The 16,625-nt window shown below is 38.2% G+C and overlaps 1 protein-coding gene and 1 pseudogene across 1 annotated transcript; both read right to left on the bottom strand.

Moving 5' to 3' along the window:
• Nucleotides 1–15,119: 15,119 nt before the first annotated feature.
• On the bottom strand, nucleotides 15,120–15,736 carry LOC125964629 (sodium/potassium-transporting ATPase subunit alpha-1-like; annotated as a pseudogene).
• A 3-nt stretch (nucleotides 15,737–15,739) lies between these two features.
• LOC101273530 (sodium/potassium-transporting ATPase subunit alpha-1-like) lies at nucleotides 15,740–16,340 on the bottom strand (the record flags this gene model as incomplete). Its single annotated transcript, XM_049711339.1, is given in 2 exon segments — nucleotides 15,740–15,937; nucleotides 15,939–16,340. Coding segments are annotated over 2 exon segments (600 nt in total), but the record flags the coding sequence as incomplete, so codon positions are not given.
• Nucleotides 16,341–16,625: the final 285 nt, after the last annotated feature.

Raw genomic sequence — 16,625 nt, 5'->3', positions numbered from 1 at the left:
GTACGCACAGGCTCAGCGGCCATGGCTCACGGGCCCAGCCACTCCGTGGCATGTGGGATCTTCCCGGACCAGGGCACAAACCCGTGTCCCCTGCATAGTGGTCCCCTCAACCACTGCGCCAGCAGAGAAGCCCCCATATATTGGAGTATAGTTGATTACCAATGTTGTTAGTTTCAGGTGTACAGAAAAGTGATTCAGTTATACATATACATGTATCCATTCTTTTTTTTTAACATCTTTATTAGAGTATAATTGCTTTACAATGGTGTGTTAGTTTCTGCTTTATAAAAAAGTGAATCAGCTATATGTATACATATATCCCCGTATCTCCTCCCTCTAGCGTCTCCCTCGCACCCTCCCTATCCCACCCCTCTAGGTGGTCACAAAGCCCCGAGCTGATCTCCCTGTGCTATGCAGCTGCTTCCCACTAGCTATCTATTTTACATTTGGTAGTGTATATATGTCCATGTCACTCTCTCACTTCGTCTATTCAAAGTCTTTTTCCCATTTAGGTTGTTACATAATATTGAGCAGAGTTCCCTGTGCTATACAGTAGGTCCTTGTTGGTTATCAATTTTAAATATGGCAGTGTGTACATGTCAATCCCAAACTCCCTAACTATCCCTCCCCACCACCAGTCCCCCACTCCTATAACCATAGTTTCATTCTCTAAGTTTGTGAGTCTGTTTCTGTTTTGTAAATAAGCTCATTTATATCAATTTTTTTTAGATTCCACATATAATTGATAACATAAGATATTTCTCCTTCTCTGACTCGCTTCACTCAGTACGACAATCTCTGGGTCCATCCATGTTGCTGCAAATGGCACTAGCTATTTATATATAATTTTTAATCTGAAATAAAATAGTCCTCAAGTGTCTGGTGCTTAATAGGGTCCTGAGATGATTAGAGCCTGAGAGAAGCAGCAGCAAACAGGAGGGGATTATGTAACAAATCCTCCTGGATGGAGTGCAGTGCTAGAAGTGAACTAAGGACATCCTCCTCAGGAGAAAACCAGAAGGAAAGATTCTCAGGGAGATAAATTTCCATAGCCTCCGTGTTCTCTGTTTTCTTCTCCACACAATGGTTAACATCCCTTAAAACATGCCACTCAGTCTCAGAGGCATTCCTGAAGCACTAACGCTTAATGAACTTAGCTGTGACTCACTCCAATAGCTCCCAGAGTAAAAGGTTCTCTGGAAAATGTTAGATGCTTTCCACAAAGGGGACACTTTCTGAAAAATGAAGTAAGTTAGAACGTAGCTAACAGAATCACACTTGTTACCATAGTTAAGAATTTACATAATACATATAGGTGCCATTTAGTGTACCAAAGAAGTCTATTATAGATATTAAAATTGCATGCTTTGGCGCTGGATAACTCTTGTGCAAATACCCCCCCTGCCAGTGACTGGATTTGTGAAGGTGGCGGGTATTTCTCCTTTCTGGACCTCAGTTTTCTCATCTAAACACTGTAGATCATGGTCCTACATTGTTGGGTTTTTCCAAATATTCAGTTTATTATTACACAGAAAGCCATTAGTAAGTGCCTGACACAAAGTAAGTGTGTAATAAATGTTAAGTATAATGATTATAATGTGTAAGGAACTGAGGAAAGAGCTGAAAGAGCACAAGATTTATATGGCTTAATTCTCATTCTCAAGGAATGAATTTAAACAAAATTCAAATGAAAGGATAATTAGTTCTTAATGGGCCTTTATCAGTTAGTTTCTGCCGTGAAACAAATCATCCCCCAAATTTATAAAATCACCTCACGTTGCACCTGTATCATGGCTCCTCATTCCTCTCTCCCTTTCCACTCTTCTCCCACCCCAAGTACATCTCAGTGTGTCTTTTTCCAGGCTCTAATTCCAAATGTAGCTATGCCCCTACATTTTCTTAGGTAAAAACCATCATTATTTTCAGCACAAAGGATCTTCAGTTTAACAAGTTCCACTCTTCTGAGACAGCAGTTGTGTGTTTTTAATCCTGTTATTAGATAGAGTTTTTATTATTTTGTAAGCATTGTTCTCTTTTAATAAAAGGAAAATCAGCAGTGGCACCAAAGTTGTAGAGCCAAACAAAAAAAAAAAGCATTATAACTGGATTTAACATAACACGCTGATATATTCAAAACCATATAAAAATCATGTCCTGAAACCCAAACCATCCTCCTCGTTGATCTTAGTAAATAAAAAGTAAATAGTCCTATTCCTAAATGCTCCTCAAAAGGCCTAGCATAAGAGAATGTGAGACTAGTGCCACTCTGAATAACAGCCCTAGAAGATGACCTCTGAGGACTCAGGGGATCCACAAATACACACATCCACGCTTACGAAATTCCTACGAAAATATCAATATTGAGAATATTAAAATTTGAGTTGACTCCCATGACATTTTTTTCAGCTTTTTTGAGATATAACTAGTACACAAAAACTTGCACGTAATTAATGTATCTAATCTGGTGAGTTTGGACATATGTATATAATCTTATTAACATCACCACAATCCAGGTAATAAACATGCCCCCCACCTCCAATGTTTCCTTGTGTCCCTATGGGGTTTTGTTTGTTTTATTTTATTTATGTGTGTGTGATAAGAACACAACATGAGATCTACCTGCTTAACATATTTTTAAGAACACAATACCTTACTGCTAACTATAGGCACTATGTATGGAAAACAGTTTGGAGATTCCTCAGAAAATTAAAAATAAAACTACCATATGATCCAGCAATCCCAATTCTGGGTGTATATCCAAAAGAATTGAAATCAGGATCTCCAAGAGATATCCGTACTCCCATATTCATTGCAGCATTATTCACAATAGCCAAGACATGAAAGCAACTTAAATGTCCATCAACAGACAAATGATAAAGAAGATGTGGTACATACAGACAATGGAATATTATTCAGCCTTGAAACAAAGAAGGAAATTCTGCCATTTGTGACAATAGGGATGAACCTGGAAGATATAATGCTAAGTGAAATAAGTCAGTCACAGAAGGACAAACACTGCATGATCCCTCTTATATGGGGTATCTAAAATAGTCAAAGATATAGAAGTAGACAAAAGAATAGTGGTTACCAGGGGATAGGGGAAAGGGGAACTTGGTGTTCAATGGCTATAAAGTTACAGTTATACAAGATGAGTACATTTCAGAGATCTGCTCTACGATATTGTCCTATGACACTTTTCTTGATCACATCTTCACTACTGGCTTTGACATATTAACTGACCCCTAGAAGGATGATCCAGCATTCAATTATTTCCGAATACTTTGTTACAGTATCAGGTAGGTAATAGCTGTATTTCTAAAACAAGCTTGAAGTAAATGGGATTTAACTGATTACTTAAGCTGATCGGGTAAATTTACTAGGCAATGAAACCTGCATTAATCTTTTCTAAATTTTTATTTTGTAAAAACTCTGAGACATCCAGCAATCAATAAAAGTAGAATCAATTATCTTTTTATCTCCTTGTATGTTCAGGAAATGAATCAGCAGCTCCAGCAGTGAGGGGCTGCTCAGTTTTATTATGAATCATGATGCAAGCAGTAAAATGTCTGAGAGATGTGGGGAGTTAAGCTGCTAAAGTCTCATTTAAAGTGGAGCAGACGGGGACTTCCCTGGGGGTCCAGTGGTAAAGAGTCCGCCTTACAATGTAGGGGATGCGGGTTCGATCCCTTGGGGCAACAAAGCCTGCACCTCACAACAACTGAGCTCATGCACCTCAATGAGAGAGCCCATGTGCTTCAAACTACAGAGCCCATTCACTCTGGAGCACAAGCACCACAACTAGAGAGAGAAAACCCTGCATGCCACAGCTAAAGAGAAGCCCGCAAACCAAAACAAAGAGCTCACACGCCACAATGAAAAAGATACCGCATGCCTCCACAAAGATCCTTAGTGCCGCAACTAAGACCCGCCACAGCCAAAAAAATAAAAAATAAAATAAATAACATTATAAAAAAGAAAATATAATTTTAAAATTAAAAAAATAAAAATAAAATGGAGCAGACAAACAATCATGGCAATTAGTATTTGTGAAATATCTTACCTTTCTCAGGCATTTTCACAGCCACTACCATATTTAAACCATCACAGAACACCTGAGACAGGTATTTCCATCTTGAAGATTTCAAGGTACAAAAAGGTTACATGGAGACTCTGGGAGGGCTTACGCCAAGGAGTACTTCCCAGAAATTCTGCTACCAGTGTCGTTGTCCCCACGGTGAGTCACAGCCACCCCTACCTCTGCAGGAGACACTCCAACACTAGCAGCCGTGTTGCTGACAGGGCCATGGCACTGCAGCCAGTGTCATGCCTGGGCCTCTGAGGTGGGAGACACGAGTTCAGGACATTGGTCCACCAGAGACCTCCCGGACCCACATAATATCAATTGGTGAGAGCTTCCCCAGAGATTTCCATCTCAACGCTAAGACCCAGCTCTACTCAACGATGAGCAAGCTACAGTGCTGGATACCCTATGCCAAACAATTAGCAAGACAGGAACACAACCACACCCCTTAGCAGAGAGGCTGCCTAAAATCATATCATAAGTTCATAAGTTCATAAGTTCATATCATAAGTTCACAGACACCTCAAAACCCACCACCTGATGCAGTCCTGCCCACCAGAAAGACAAGATACAGCCTCATCCAGCAGAACACAGGCACCAGTCCCCTCCACCAGGAAGCCTACACAACCCACTGAACCAACCTTACCCACTGGGGACAGACACCAAAAACAACGGGAACTATGAAGCTGCAGTCTGCAAAAAGGAGACCCCAAACACAGTAAGTTATGCAAAATGAGAAGACAGCAAAACACACAGCAGATGAAGGAGCAAGGTAAAAACCCACCAGACCAAACAAATGAAGAGGAAATAGGCAGTCTACCTGAAAAAGAATTCAGAGTAATAATAGTAAAGATGATCCAAAATCTTGGAAATAGGATGGAGAAAATAAAAGAAACGTTTAACAAGGACCTAGAAGAACTAAAGAGCAAACAAACAATGATGAACAACACAATAAATGAAATTAAAAATTCCCTAGAAGGAATCAATAGAAGAATAACTGAGGCAGAAGAATGGATAAGTGACCTGGAAGATAAAATAGTGGAAATAACTACTGCAGAGCAGAATAAAGAAAAAAGACTGAAAAGAAATGACGACAGTCTCAGAGACCTCTGGGACAACATTAAACGCTCCAACATTCGAATTATAGGGGTCCCAGAAGAAGAGGAGAAAGAGAAAGGGACTGAGAAAATATTTGAAGAGATTATAGTTGAAAACTTCCCTAATATGGGAAGGGAAATAGTTAATCGAGTCCAGGAAACACAGAGAGTCCCATACAGGATAAATCCAAGGAGAAACATGCCAAGACACATATTCACCAAACTATCAAAATTTAAGTTCAAAGAAAAAATATTAAGAGCAGCAAGGGAAAAGCAACAAATAATATACAAGGGAATCCCCATAAGATTAAGAGCTGATCTTTCAGAGAAACTAAGCAAGCCAGAAGGGAGTAGCAGGACATATTTAAAGTGAGGAAAGGGAAACACCTACAACCAAGATTACTCTACCCAGCAAGGATCTCATTCAGATTTGACGGAGATATTAAAACATTTACAGACAAGCAAAAGCTAAGAGAATTCAGCACCACCAAACCATCTTTACAACAAATGCTAAAGGAACTTCTTTAGGCAGAAATACAACAGAAGGAAAAGAACTACAATAACAAACTCAAAACAGTTAAGAAAATGGTAATAGGAACATACATATAGATAACTACCTTAAATGTAAATGGATTAAATGCTCCAACCAAAAGACATAGACTGGCTGAAAAACAAGACCTGTATATATGCTGTCTACAAGAGAACCACTTCAGACTAAGGACACATACATACTGAAAGTTAGGGGACGGAAAAAGATATTCCATGCACATGGAAATCAAAAGAAAGCTAGAGTAGCAATTCTCATATCAGACAAAATAGACTTCAAAATAAAGACAGTTACAAGAGACGAAAAAGGAAACTACACAATGATCAAGGGATCAATCCAAGAAGAAGATATAACAATTGTAAATATTTATGCACCCAACATAGGAGCATCTCAATACATAAGGCAAATGCTAACAGGCATAAAAGGGGAAATCAACAGTAACACAATCATAGTAGGGGACTTTAATACCCCACTTTCACCAATGGACTGATCATCCAAAGTGAAAATAAATAAGGAAATACAAGCTTTAAATGATACATTAAACAAGATGGACTTAATTGATATTTATAGGACATTCCATCCAAAAACAGCAGATTACACTTTCTTCTCACATGCTCATGGAATATTTTCCAGGATAGATCATATCTTGGGTCACAAATCAAGCCTTGGTAAATTTAAGAAAATTGAAATTGTATAAAGTATCTTTTCTGACCACAACACTATGAGACTAGATATCGATTACAGGAAAAAAATCTGTAAAAAATACAAACACATGGAGGCTAAACAATACACTACTAAATAAGCAAGAGATCTCTAAAGAAATCAAAGAGGAAATCAAAAAAAACCTAGAAACAAATGACAATGAAAACACAATGACCCAAATCCAATGGGATGGAGCAAAAGCAGTTCTAAGAGGGAAATTTATAGCAATAAAATCCTATCTCAAGAAACAAGAAACATCTCAAATAAAGAACCTAACCTTACACCTAAAGCAATTAGAGGAAGAACAACAAAAATCCCCAAAGTTAGAAGATGGAAAGAAATCATAAAGATCAAATCAGAAATAAATGAAAAAGAATTGAAGGAAACAATAGCAAAGACCAATAAAACTAAAAGCTAGTTCTTTGAGAAGATAAACAAAATTGATAAATCATTAGCCAGACTCATCATGAAAGAAAAGGACAAGACTCAAATCAATAGAATTAGAAATGAAACAGGAGAATAACAAGTGACACTGTAGAAATACAAAGGATCATGAGAGATTGCTACAAGCAATAGTGATGAAAGAAATTAAAGATGATACAAACAGATGGAGAGATATACCATGTTCTTGGATTGGAAGAATCAACATTGTGAAAATGACTATACTACCCAAAGCAATCTACAGATTCAGTGCAATCCCTATCAAACTACCACTGGCATTTTTCACAGAACTAGGACAAAAAAATTCACAATTTGTATGGAAACACAAAAGACACCGAATAGCCAAAGCAATCTTAGAAAGAAAAACGGAGCTGAAGGAATCAGGCTCCCTGACTTCAGACAATACTACAAACTTACAGTAATCAAGACAGTATGGTACTGGCACAAAAACAGAAATATAGATCAATGGAACAGGATAGAAAACCCAGAGATAAACCCATGCACATATGCTCACCTTCTCTTTGATAAAGGAGGCAAGAATATATAGTGGAGAAAAGACAGCTTCTTCAATAAGTGGTGCTGGGAAAATTGGACAGCTACAATTAAAGGAATGAAATTAGAACACTCCCTAACACCATACACAAAAATAAACTCAAAATGCATTAAAGACCTAAATATAAGGCCAGAAACTATCAAACTCTTAGAGGAAAACATAGGCAGAACACTCTATGACATAAATCACAGCAAGATCCTCTTTGACCCACCTCCTAGAGAAATGGAAATAATAACAAAAAGAAACAGATGGGACCTAATGAAACTTAAAAGCTTTTGCACAGCAAAGGAAACCATAAACATGGCCAAAGACAACCCTCAGAGTGGGAGAAAATATTTGTAAACGAAGCAACTGACAAAGGATTAATCTCCAAAACATGCAAGTAGTTCATGCAGCTCAATATGAAAAAACAAACAACCCAATCCAAAAATGGGCAGAAGACCTAAATAGACATTTCTCCAAAGAAGATATACAGATGGCCAACAAACACATGAAAGGATGCTCAACTGATTCATCCTTTGATTACTAATCATTAGAGAAATGCAAATCAAAAGTACAATGAGGTATCACCTAACACTGGTTAGAAAGGCCTTGATCAAAAAATCTACAAACAATAAATGCTGGAGAGGGTGTGGAGAAAAGGGAACCCTCTTGCACTGTTGGTGGGAATGTAAATTGATACAACCACTATGGAGGACAGTATGGAGTTTCCTTAAAAAACTAAAAATAGAACTACCATATGTCCCAGCAATCCCACCACCGGGCACATACCCTGAATAAACCATAATTCAAAAAGAGTCATGTACCACAATGTTCACTGCAGCTCTATATACAATAGCCAGGACATGGAAGCAACCTAATTGTCCATTGACAGATGAATGGATAAAGAAGATGTGGCACATATATATAATGGAATATTATTCAGCCATAAAAAGAAACGAAATTGAGTTATTTGTAGTGAGGTGGATGGACCTAGAGCCTGTCATGCAGAGTGAAGTAAGTCAGAAAGAGAAAAACAAATACTGTATGCTAACACATATATATGGAATCAAAAAAGAAAAAAGATGGTGCTGAAAAACCTAGGCACAGGACGGGAATAAAGACGCAGACGTAGAGAACGGACTTGAGGACATGGGGAGGGAGAAAGGTAAGATGGAACGAAGTGAGAGAGTGGCATGGACATATATACAATACCAAACGTAAAATAGATAGCTAGTGGGAAGCAGACGCATAGCTCAGGGAGATCAGCTCGGTACTTTGTGTCCACCTAGAGGGGTGGGAGGGAGACGCAAGAGGGAGGAGATATGGGGATATATGTATATGTACAGATGATTCACTTTGTTATACAGCAGACTTTGTTATACTAACGCACCATTGTAAAACAATTATACTCCAGTAAAGATGTTTAAAAAAAAGATTAAATGACTTTACAAAAGACACATAGAGACCCCTGGCAGACTCCTGGTTCCACGCGTAAGGTTCTTCCCCATTTTACTGTTTCATGGCAGAATCCATAAAGTTACTATTGCATTTTGTCTCTTCCTAATGAAATATGTTCTCACAAATGGTTATCAGAAATGCAATCTCCTTGCAAACATTACCTTTCTTGATGGTTTTTAGTTCTTAATCATACAACTTGCCATAATCGTATTTGACCAGATATAATTAATTTCCCTAACAAATTAAGAATAATGGGTTTTTATAAATGCTGTTGGGTATTTTAAAATCATAAATTTTAGGCAACTATAACTAAGATTAACTAATTCTCTGCAATATCAATTATCACAAATACATGAAAGCAATTCTCAGTTACTCACTCAGATCATCATGGTTAATTTTTTAAATCTAAAATTGTTTCTTTCTTTCTCTGAGCACACTTCAGATTACATCACCCTAATCAGGGAATACAAATGAAAATGAATATTGGCTTAAAAGAAAATATAATTAGGAAAAAAGACATAATTTATATGTCCTATATACAAATACCTTTTGCTACTTTATTCCAACTGAGTTAATAATCAAAGTTTGATGGACAGAAATAAAAAGTTATTCAAATAACATATACAAACATACATATATATACATAACAAATATATGTGGTAGATACACACACATACACACACACACACACACACGTGAGTTCATTCTAAAATTTCCAATGACAACCACAGAGGGTTTATTTTAGTCTTTCCCCTTTCTGCATCTGACAGGGAGAAATCTAGCTCACATTGTCCTCAATATATTTATTTGATGGCCCAGTCATAAAATACACAGAAACTAGTTTACTATAGTTAACCCATAGCACTTCAAACAAAGTTACTAGCTCAATATTTATTTATATCTTTAAAAAAATCTTTAGTGTGAGGGCACAGAGTCAAAACACTGAACTCATCAAGTTAAGTTTCCTCTCCATTCAATGTAGCAATGTTCTTCATTGAAATACCTTTACACTCAATTTTAGGTGTTCATTTTTATTTTATGGTTATTTTGAGTATGTACAACATTATCACGGTTCCAAGAAGTCAAAACTATCTGATAGGTACACTTAGAAAAGGGTCATCCTCACCACTTCCACCTCATTCCCATTCTCCCCTGTAGGTTGCCAATCATTATTTTCTAGTTAACTTTTTACACAAGTTTTTTGTAAAATAGATAAATCTATAACGTTATATTTTCCTTTTCTTCTAAACCAAAAGTTTGAGTACTATAGATACTTTTCTGCACTCTGTTTCTTAGAAATCACTTTATATCTGATCATAGAGATCTTCATCATTCTTTTATAGTAGCTGCAAAGTACTATGTCCTACCACACTACGCTTCTATGTATGGCCATTCAAGATGTTTCAGTATAGTAAATCACAAAAAAGAAATACTGAAACAAATCCTTGTGCAACTGTAATTTTACATTGTTGGAGATACATCTTTAGGACAAACTCCTAGAAATAGTATTTCTGGGTCAAAATGTAAAATGCATATGTAGATTTCTTAAATATTGTCGTATTCCCCTCCATAAGGATTGTACCAGTTTGCAGTCCTATCAGCGATGTACGAAGGTGCCTAGTTTCCCACATCCTCACCAAAACCTTGGTTAAATTCTTATCTTACACTTCTGAAGGCCAGAAGTCCAAAACTGGCCTTCACTGAGCTTAAATCAAAGTGGAGGGAGGGCTGTGTTCATTCTGGAAGCTCTAGGGGAAAATCCATGTTCTTGCCTTTCTCAGCTTCTAGAGATCTCCTGAATTCCTTGGAGCATGCATGCCCCTCTTCCTCCATCGTAGAGGCCAGCAACATCACACCTCTCTTCCTTCTTCTGCCCTCACATCTCTCTCTTTATAACTGCAGCCACTTTTTAAAAAATAACTTTTATTGGAGTACAGCTGATTTACAATGCTGTGTTAGTTTCAGGTGTACAGCAAAGTGAATCAATTATACATATACATATATCCACTCTGTTTTAGATTCTTTTCCCATATAGGTTATTTCAGAGTATTGAGTAGAATTCCCTGTGCTATACAGTAGGTCCTTATTAGTTATCTATTTTATATATAGTAGTGTGTATATGTCAATCCTAATCTCCCAGTTTATTCCTCTTCCCCCTTTCCCTCCTGGTAACCATAATTTTGTTTTCTACATCTGTGACTCTATTTCTATTTTGTAAATAAGTTTATTTGTATGATTACTTTTTTAGATTCCACCTGTAAGCAATATCATATGATATTTGTCTTTCTATTTATGACTTACTTCACTTAGTATGATAATCTCTAGTAAATCCATGTTCCTGCACATGGCATTGTTTCATTCTTTTTATGGCTGAGCAATATTCCATTGTATATATGTACCACATCTTCTTTATCCACTCCTCTGTCACTTCCATGTCTTGGCTATTGTAAATAGTGAACTGCAGCCACTTTTAAGGACTCGTGATTACAGTGTGCCCATTCAGATAATCCAGGATAACTTCTCCATCTCAAATGTCTTACACTTATCACATCTGCAAAGTCTCTTTTGTCAAGTAGAGTAGAATATTCAGATTCTTGGTGATTAGGGCATGGACACGTTTACAGGCCATTATTTTTCCTACCACATATATTTTATCATTCAATGTTGAAATTTCTCTTTCAGAGGGTGATTTTGTCTGTGTTTCATCTAAATCCCTCTTTCTCCTTGCTTCCTTCTGATGGAATCTCTTAAGGCCTCCATTACCCACTTGCTACACCCAAAGGCTGGAAGGCTAGCAGCTCTGTTGCAATTTGGAGTTTATTTTTCTCAGAGGTTACTTGAAGTTCATGATATTCTCTGTCTCCTACTGAAGAAATGCTGAAACCATAAGTCAATGTATGGTTTTATTATACTTCTTGTTGAATTTTATGTTTTGGAGGGATTATGAATAAGAGATTTGGATTCAGTTAGATGCAAAGTTGAAGGTTTTATGACTGTTAAGGTATGAAGGGTATTTCTAAAGCTTCTCTTAGGGGTTTGATACTGTTAATACAAATGCATTTTGAAAATGAGAATACCACCTATTAACTCTGATCACCAAAGATGTCAGTGAAGAATAAAATTCAGAAGCATTTTGAAAAATGCCAGAAATAAACTACTATTGCAGTCAGGCAATGAGAACTAGTAAATACAATGAGCTACAGGACGATGAACAAACACCCCACTGGAAAACAAGGCTCCTAATTAATTATGTTTGTCATTTAACACCTACTCCCTACAAGCTAGCTTTTATCTGCAGCTGCTATAATCAATAGTGCTTTGTTGCTGGCAAACATTGCTCTCTTATAGCTAGTGAAATAGGAACATAAATATTTAAAATCTCTCAATATCTATGTTTGAAAGTCTCACTGCCTATGCTCAGCTCTTTTTATTTGCAAACATATTCTCTCTCATCACTTTACAGATGCTTTCTCCTTTCTAGAAAAAAGGTTTCATTATTTTATCTCTTAAGACCAGAAATGATCAATGGGCCCAGTTTCATTAACCAAATGGACACACTGTATAAAAAATTGAAAGGAATTTTAAACAAGTTGGTTTTGTAATTTTTTTAAAATAAATTTTTTATTTATGTATTTATTTATTTTTATCTTTGGCTGCGTTGGGTCTTCGTTGCAGTGTGCGGGCTTCTCATTGCGGTGGCTTCTCTTGTTGCGGAGCTCGGGCTCTAGGTGCATGGGCTTCAGTAGTTGTGGCACACGGGCTCAGTAGTTGTGCCCGCAGGCTCCAAAGCGCAGGCTCAGTACTTGTGCCATATGGACTTAGTTGCTCTGAGGCGTGTGGGATCTTCCCAGACCAGGGATCGAATCCATGTCCCCTGCGTTGGCAGGCGGATTCTTAACCACTGCACCACCAGGGAAGTCCCAGTTTTGTTATATTTTTATTAACTGTATTTTTTAAAGCAGTATGTTAAAATCAAATGACACCAAAGGATACACCATGAAAAGCAGGTCTCTGTCCAACCTTAAACCCTTAGTTCCTCAGTTCTCAAAAGCAACTCATTTTACTCTTTTCTTATTTATTCTATCTACCTCAATGACATATAGACACATTGCCCTTTATAATACACAAATGAGAGCAAATTATACTATCAAATTTTCATTTTTTTACTTAACTGTGAACGTTGTGATCTTTTCTTATCACCTGACCAATATACAAATCTGTCTCATATCATTTTTCACAGCTTCATGGTATCACTCGGTATGAATAATACATAATTTATTTAAACACCTCCCTACTAATGAATTTATATAATTAAGTTTTAAATTTTAATTCCTATTGTTATGCACATTTATTTAGAACACTTATTTTCTGCAAGACAAGTGTTTTCATTTCAAAAAGTAATAGTAAATACTTAGAGTATAAAATGGAATCTGGTTAGCAAATAAATTAGAAAACATAGGAGCAGTTTCCCACATGAAAAGAGCTTAGAAGTTAGCACTCCAATCCTTACAAGAAGCTGAACAAACTGGAAATCAGTGGACCCACCAGAGACCAGAGATCTGTCAACTTAAAGAAAAATGTACAACATGGGAGTTGTGAGTTTAAGTTTTATTCAGGGTCTTATAGAGGACTATAGACCAGGAGATGGCCAGTCAGTAGCTCTGAGGAACTGCTCCAAAGAGGTAGGGGTGGTAAGGGAAGAGCCAGTATATATTGATATATGAATTTTTTGGCTTGGAAATACATGTAGTCAAGCATACATCTCGGTAAAAGATTATTGCCAATCACAAAGAACAGATATCTCAAGTTAATTATTTTAGTGCTTTTCTGTGTATGGGAAGATGCAAGAATCTGGGGTCATGGAAATTCTTCTTGAAATACACATTTTAACTATCTAGGGGGCCACTTATCCAAAGCCCAGAATGCCTCACCTCTTTTTTTTATCCTCAATTCCCCTCAGGGCCCACTAGAAGACTAAAATTCAATCATAAAATTGTAGAATGGTTTCCCCTGCCCCCCAACTTACCACCACATTAATGGGAACCCAACATAATAATAGTAGATGACAGCTGGAAAAGCTGCAAAGCACACACTCTATTTAAAGACGAGTCCTTCAGGATACACAAAGAAAAACAAGGGAAAATAAGAAACAAAAGACTTGGAAGAACTCGGAACCTCTAGCACCTATACCTACAGCAAACTTTAAACACAGCCCAACTCCTAGGCAGATTAACACAAAACCTCAGACTAAAGGATTATTTATCTCAGTTCCCAATACCCAATGTCTGGCTTCCAAGAAAAAAAGTATAAGACGTGCTAAAGAAACTGAATCAATAATTGAAACCGAGCAAGACTCTATGGGGCCCAGTGGGTACAAAAGCCTTTTTGCATTCCCCATTTCTCGTTTGTAGAAAAAGGCTTTATGCTTCTAGGTTTTCCTTGAGTTCCAAAGAGCAAGCTCAAGCAGTTACTAATTAGGGAAATGAGGGAATGCAGGAACAAAGGAAAAGCAGTCACACAAGAAAAGTAATGATAGCTTAAGCAATAGTTCAGTGACAAAACAGAGTCCTAGTTCCCCCTCAAGGGATATACATTACAATCTGACACATATCTTTAGGTTGCTCTGCAGAAAATAAGACCCCCACCCAAGTGGAGGATGGTGACTACAGGCTGACCACAAGCATGTAGACCTTAGACTGGTTGGAACCAGAAGGCTGATGATTAAGATTCTTGAAACATCACGCTGTCACTTCACCACCAACTAATTAGAAGAAAGTCCACTATCTGATCACACACTTTGGAACCCTCACCACAGTGTTGCCTTTTAAAACCCTTCCCTGAAAGCCTCAGGGAGTTCAGGTCTTTTGGCACTAGCTGACTGTTCTCCTTGCTTGGCACCCTGCAATAAATGTTATACTTTCCTTCACCACAACCCCATGTCAGCAGATTGGCTTTGCTGTGCATCAGGCAAGGAGATCCTAGTTTTCCTCTCTACAAAAACAAAAAGGCACAAAATAACCTTCCCTGCTGTGATTTCCATAGATGGATGCTTCTCTGGGAACCCTTTCCCCACCTCCACCCACACACCCGCCCCATATAGCTACATGTTTCATTTCAGAACATCTTGCTTCCTCCACACGTTTCAGTGCTTTCCTGTCACTATTGAATTATGAACTCCAAGAATAAAGTACACAAAAAGGGGGTGGATAATGGGAGCAGAGTGTGTGACATGGTGCTCCACAGTGTGCAACATGGGGTCTAGTAGTAGGTTTCCTTCTCCACCAGCCACCAGGGCATCAGCATCACCTGATGATGACTTTTCTGACTTTGTCATATAGGAAGATGAGGAGAGAGTAGGAGAAGACACTGAGCCACAAGGTAGGTTTGAGAGGATACATCCTCAAGGCAACACCCACTCCAGGGCAGTAGAAAAGGAAAGCAGCAAGGGCCATCTCTTCAAAGAGGCCAAATCCCCTGCTGGAAGACTGAATTCCTCCTGGTCCTGCAGATGACCAAGTTGGCCCATTGTGCCACCAAGATACTGACAAAGAAGGCTGTGTGGCAGGTAAAAGCCAAGATTTTCCTCTGCTTGTAGGTCCACTGCTTTCTGCAGCTGTCCTCAACATCATTGATCCAGTGGTCATCTCAGTCCCCTCAGACCCAGCAGGTGAATTGGGAGGAAGCTCTTCTCAGCCTAGGATCACAAAGTAAGTGAAGAAGCCCCCCAGGGCCTGGATCATACCAATCTGTCCATAGGCCATGCTGATCAGCTGCTTATTCACATGTTTGTCCATTTTGGGGTTTTCGAGCTGTCTCTTCATGATGTCACCCTGAGCTAGCTCATAAGCCAGAGAGGTGGCTGGAACCATGTCCATGCCCTAGTTAATGCAGAGGATGGTGATGGTCCTCAGGGGTAGTGGAATGTTTGTAATAATGAATATCAGGAAGGGGGTGTTCCAGATAATAAATATCTGGAATGTTCTGGTTATGGTGTAGGCAATAGATTTCTTAAAGCTATCAAAGATTAGATGACCTTCCTCTACTCCAGTCACAATTGAGGCAAAATTCTCATCCAAGGAGAATCATGTCAGTAGCTTACATAGACACTTCTGAGCCTGCAATTCCCATAGCAACCCCAGTGTCCACCTTCTTCAAAGCTGAGTCATTGACACCATCACCAGTTACAGCCATGATAGTGCCCTCTCTCTGGCAGTCTTCCTGAACGATCAGCTTCTGTTGAGGAGAGGACCTGGGAAACACAATCTCAGTATGGTACTTCAAAATGTCATCCAGCTGCTGGAAAGTCAAGTCCTTCAGATCACTTCCATGTACCATGCAGGCATTGGCATTTCTTGGGTTCACCTGGCTCACTGGGATGATGAGGTAGGCAGAAATGTCTTCTATGGTTTCCTTGTCTTCTGAGAGGATGCCCACACCTTCGGCAATGGTTTTGGCTGTGATTGGATGGTCTTTGGTAACAAATTAATAATTTTCAAAAAAAGAAAAGAAGCACTGACTGAGATGGTTTCACTGGATTATGCTGCACACCCCAAACTGAATAAATGCAGAGGAAACACGCATAAGCAGAGCATAGTCAAAATGCTGAAAAACAAAGAAATAATGAATTCTTTAAAAAGTTGGAGAAAGGGATATATTATGTACATGGGAACACAAATTCAAAAGGCCATGGACTTCTCATCAGAAACTAAATGGGCATGTAGTATTATTTCAATATGGATTTAATTTGCATTTCCTACTGATTGA

This window comes from Orcinus orca, chromosome 6, assembly GCF_937001465.1.
Source record: "Orcinus orca chromosome 6, mOrcOrc1.1, whole genome shotgun sequence".
In the NCBI taxonomy this organism is placed as follows: Eukaryota; Metazoa; Chordata; class Mammalia; order Artiodactyla; family Delphinidae; genus Orcinus; species Orcinus orca.
Note: the sequence above shows the minus strand (reverse complement) of the source record. Positions and strands in the feature narration are given on the sequence as shown.